Source organism: Wickerhamomyces ciferrii, contig 00026, assembly GCF_000313485.1.
Source record: "Wickerhamomyces ciferrii WGS project CAIF00000000 data, strain NRRL Y-1031 F-60-10, contig 00026, whole genome shotgun sequence".
Taxonomy (NCBI): domain Eukaryota; kingdom Fungi; phylum Ascomycota; class Saccharomycetes; order Phaffomycetales; family Wickerhamomycetaceae; genus Hansenula; species Hansenula ciferrii.
In genome coordinates, this window is record NW_011887714.1 from 84,650 (window position 1) to 89,271 (window position 4,622).

Genomic DNA, 4,622 nt, shown 5'->3' on the forward strand with positions numbered 1-4,622 from the left:
CTGTTCAACTTTTAAGTTCTGTCTAAAATTTAGTGTCTACTGTTCCACTGTCTGATTAATTAACCGAATCTCTACCCAACGCACCATGTGGCTCCCTGTCTAGCTACCCAGCGTCTCAACTCTCCTGCCCAACGTCTCTGCCCAACACGGTACACTTCTGCCCAGCAGCCCAGCAATGACTCTTTGTCGTCTGCCCAGCAGTGTGGAATCCGCCACTGGAAAAACCTGCGAAAAGAAATTAAAAAAGTGTCATTTTTATTTTTATTGGAAATTAAAATCAATTTGAATTCAAAATAACCATTCACGGTCTCCAGATACAAAACATTCAAATCAACTCCTATCAAACTGCTTTAAACTGGTGCTGAACCGCAGAAGAGTGGTCTATCCATCACAGACATCTAGACTAGACCTTACCCTCCATCAACAGGATCAAAACTGGCTCTTTTTACCTCGCTTTTTGTGCATTTTGAATCCATTATTAATATAGCGCTGTGCTATACGAGAGATTCCTAATATAAATATCAATTTCAACACATCCCAAATACAACATAGATCAAACATGGCTAAAGTGAAAATAAAGGAAATAGATTCCCTGTTCATTCTCAGGCATGCCCAACGTTCTGATAAAGTTGCCACTACAACTTCTTCCATTGATTTCGTTGCTAGTAATAGTCATCATAATATTCATTCAAATCCAATAACTTATACAATATCAGATACGTATAATCCTCCTTTAGCAACATTCCAATCAACAAATAATAAATCAAATAATGGTTATTTACAATCAATGAATTTGGGTCATCAAATATTAAACTATATTGAACAAAATATTGAAGAAGAAACTGTGGTTTTAAAATTTCATACTTCACCATATTTAAGATGTATTGAAACTATAAGGTATATTTTGGATTTCTTGGTTAAATCTTATCAATATGAATATGGTAATGATAATACAAAGACAATAAGATGTATCATAACAATAGATCAAGTTCTTTCAGAATGGTTAAGTACAGATCTAGATATTGATTTATATCCTCCTCATGATAATGGTGCTTCTTTATTAGGTGCTGCTATTCAATATTTGAATTCAAATTTACCATTCCATAGAAATAATCAAATTGAAATTCAATTGGATTATAATAATAGTTATAAACATGGGAACCCAGGAGTTTTCAGTGAAAGTTTTGTTCAACAATATTCAAGATTAAATAATGGGTTAATATCAATAGTGAAAAATGAACATGAATCTCTTTCACAAGAGCCAAATACAAAAGATATAGTATTATTAATGACTCATGGTGCTTGTGTTAGAAGTATTGTTTCAAAATTATTGGGTAAATCATTACATTTAGAAATTCCATTAGCTTCATTATCAATTGCAAAACCTCTTATGGAAGATTCAAAACATTATTATTGGCAATTATTGAAAACTGATATTGAAACAAGATTACCTCATTTCCATCAAGTTGATCTTTATTCTAAAATGGATCCTTTCCAAGATTATCAAACTACTTTTAATCATAATTCAAATCATAATCAATTAAATTTCCAAAAATTGATACCTGCTTCTAAAACTGAAAATTTTAATAGAATTAGATCTCAATCACTTTTAACTCCAAGAAGAAACTCTAAATTATCCCGAAAGAAGGGAGATGATGATGATGATGAAGATGATGAAGACGTTGATGATGATGATTCAAGTGATGAAGGTATTACATTCACAACAAGACGTAGAAGGGTTACAACTTCAGCTTCATCTTCAAATGTTGATAATCAAAGAAGATTTAGGTCATCAAGTCTTTTTGGACCAATTTTGAAAAATCCATTTTTTTCAGATGATTCATTAAGTGATTATAATGATCAATCAAAAAATCAAATATCAAAAGATACAAATAGTTTTGAAAACCGTAAAAAATCATTAATGAAACAAAAAATTGATATTGATTCAATAAACCCAAAACAAAAAGATCCAAATTCAAATTCTTATCAAAATATTGATGAAGATGATGGAATCTTGGGTAAACCAATTTATCGTACTAGATCAACAAAGGAAAATTCTATATCAAGTGAAATTTCAAATGAATTGGTACCTGATTTAGGAGGTTCATTATCTTCAAATAATTCATCTTCTCATAGTCTTACTGATATAAATGATGATGATGATCAAGAATTAAGTGTTTTCCCAGGTACATTATCAAAATTATCTTCATCTTCAAAAGAACAAGATTCTTCATCACCAACTCCACCTCCAACACATTTTGATACCCCAATGGATCCAACTTTACATGAACCATCAACAAGCTCTACAATGCAATATCATAATGATCAAGATTTTTCATCAACTTCAACATTACAAGTTAATAATACAATATCTGAACAATCAACAATTAATAATAATAATAATAATAGTAATAAAAAATCATCAATATTTGATAAATCATTGATTGAGAAAACTCTTAATGAAATTCAAATTCAAGAACCACAAGATCATCAAAAAGAACTAGACAATGATTGGTTATTATTCCATAATAAAAACAAATCAATATCAAAACCTAAAACACCTGAACCTGATAATAAATTTAAAATCAATTTATATGGTAAAAAGGATAGGCTAAGATTAAATTTATATGGTGATGATAATGAAAGTGATGATGGATCTAATGGCTGGTTCTTAGGTTCAAATAAATATTAAAAATCATTTGGAACCTTCAACAATTTTGATTTCAATTCTAATTTTAAACAAAAATTAATTAATTAATAATAATACCTTGCTAGAAGTGGGAATCTTTATATTCAATCTATTCAAAATAGCTTCAATGACATTCTTTTAAACTTTTTTTTCTGTTTCATTAGTTTCAAAAGATAAACTAATGGTATTATATGAAGTTTAATCATACATTTGTGTTTTATGTTTTGGTTTTTTATCTTATAGAGTCGATAATAGGGTGTTTAAGTTTTATTTATAAAAGTTTATTTATACAAATTCATATTATATGAATAAATTATCATGATGTAGAATTTGATCATATGTATATTGGTTATAAGAATAAATAAATAAATATATAGTTTTGTAGACAAATAAAGTAACACTTTCAAGTTAACAAAATATCTTTTAAAGTTTTCCAAAAAGTTTCATTACGAATTGGTATAACAATTTCATCCAAAATTTTGGTTAATTCTTTTGCTTTTTCTAAATTTCCTAATCTTTCATAAATTAAAATTGTATTTTGTAATGATTGTTTAGAAATAATTGTAGCTGGGATATTACTTCTTGCAAAAGCAGATGACTCTGAATATGAATCTTGAGCCCATTGTAATGAATTTTGTACAAGTCCCTTTTTATATAAAATTTCTGCAATGTAATTTTTCAACAATGGAGAATCAGTCATTAATGGTTCTTCAATTGATTTAGAATCTTCACTTTGGGATCTCTGAATAGAAATTTCTGTTAATTGTAATAAATTCAAGAAAATTTCCAAGGCTTTTGACGAATTATCAGTCTTGGAATATAAAACTCCTAAATTTAATAAACTTTCAAAAGTTTCTCTATTTAATCTTGAATTTGGATCTAATATTAATGAACCATTTTCTTTGAAACGAATATCATCATGATGAATTTCATTAAACCTTACAGCATCAATCAAATAATTTTCAGATTTTTCAATTGGATCTTTTTGTAATGTGGAAATTTTTGATAATAATCTCAAACTTCTTGATCTCATATCTAAGGATCCAATATCAATTGGGATAGCAGTTGAATACATCACTAATTTGTAAGCATTATCCAAATCACCAAGTTCTGCTTTAGCTATTGCTAATCTAATAACAACATCAATATAACTTTTTTGCCAATCTTTACTTTTCTCTTTAACTTTATTTAATGGTAATAATTTGAATTTCCCATAATTTTCATTTGCATTATTTGAATCAATAATTTCACCTTCAGATTCAGCAACTATTTTCAATGCATTAGTGAAATCTTCAACTTCTTGATTAGCATCCCTATAATCATCTTGAATATCTTGATGATAAACACCTAATCTTGTATGATATTTAGCTAAATATGACCACTCTTTTGAAATATCTTGATATTTTGAAATATAATATGTGAAGCCACCATACCCAGCACCACAGAAAACTCCTAAACTAACTAAAAACAATAAAAACCCTTTAGAAACAGCTCTTGAAATTTGATGAAGTCTAATTGCAATGGGGTTTGTAATGACAATTTTAGAGATTGATCTTTGAGGATGAAATTGCAGCTGTTTTGAAACCGGTCTAAGTCTCATTTGAGATCTAATTGATCCCAATCCTCGAGAAAACATTTCTTCAGTCTGTTTGTCCTTCAGGTTTCCAATTTTTCCAATGTCTTTCAAGTTTTGATGATAACAATAAGACTCAGAAATTTCTATGGGGCAAAAAGAACGGAAGTTTTGATTTTAACGTGCACGCAACATTTTCGAATTAATCCATTGCGAAATAATTTGTTTACTAAAAACAAAGAAAATTGTGACACTTTTTAACGGTTTTCAATAAATGTTGTAAAGCTTTGAAAGGTTCTTTTTTTGGTTAGCAAAAGTTTATACTATCACAGGCTGAAATGGTCGCTGCTGGGATGCTTC

The 4,622-nt window shown here is 28.7% G+C and overlaps 2 protein-coding genes across 2 annotated transcripts; one reads left to right on the plus strand and one right to left on the minus strand.

Annotated features, from left to right (window-relative positions):
• Positions 1-559: 559 nt before the first annotated feature.
• SND1 (Snd1p) lies at positions 560-2,692 on the plus strand (the record flags this gene model as incomplete). Its single annotated transcript, XM_011278237.1, has 1 exon — positions 560-2,692. The coding sequence occupies one exon, from the start codon at positions 560-562 to the stop codon at positions 2,690-2,692; it is 2,133 nt and encodes a 710-aa protein (XP_011276539.1).
• Positions 2,693-3,092: 400 nt separating this feature from the next.
• Positions 3,093-4,289, minus strand: BN7_1181 (tetratricopeptide repeat protein; the record flags this gene model as incomplete). The annotated part of the gene is made up of 1 exon (XM_011278238.1): positions 3,093-4,289. One exon carries the CDS (start codon positions 4,287-4,289, stop codon positions 3,093-3,095), a length of 1,197 nt encoding a protein of 398 aa, XP_011276540.1.
• Between the last annotated feature and the right edge of the window lie 333 nt (positions 4,290-4,622).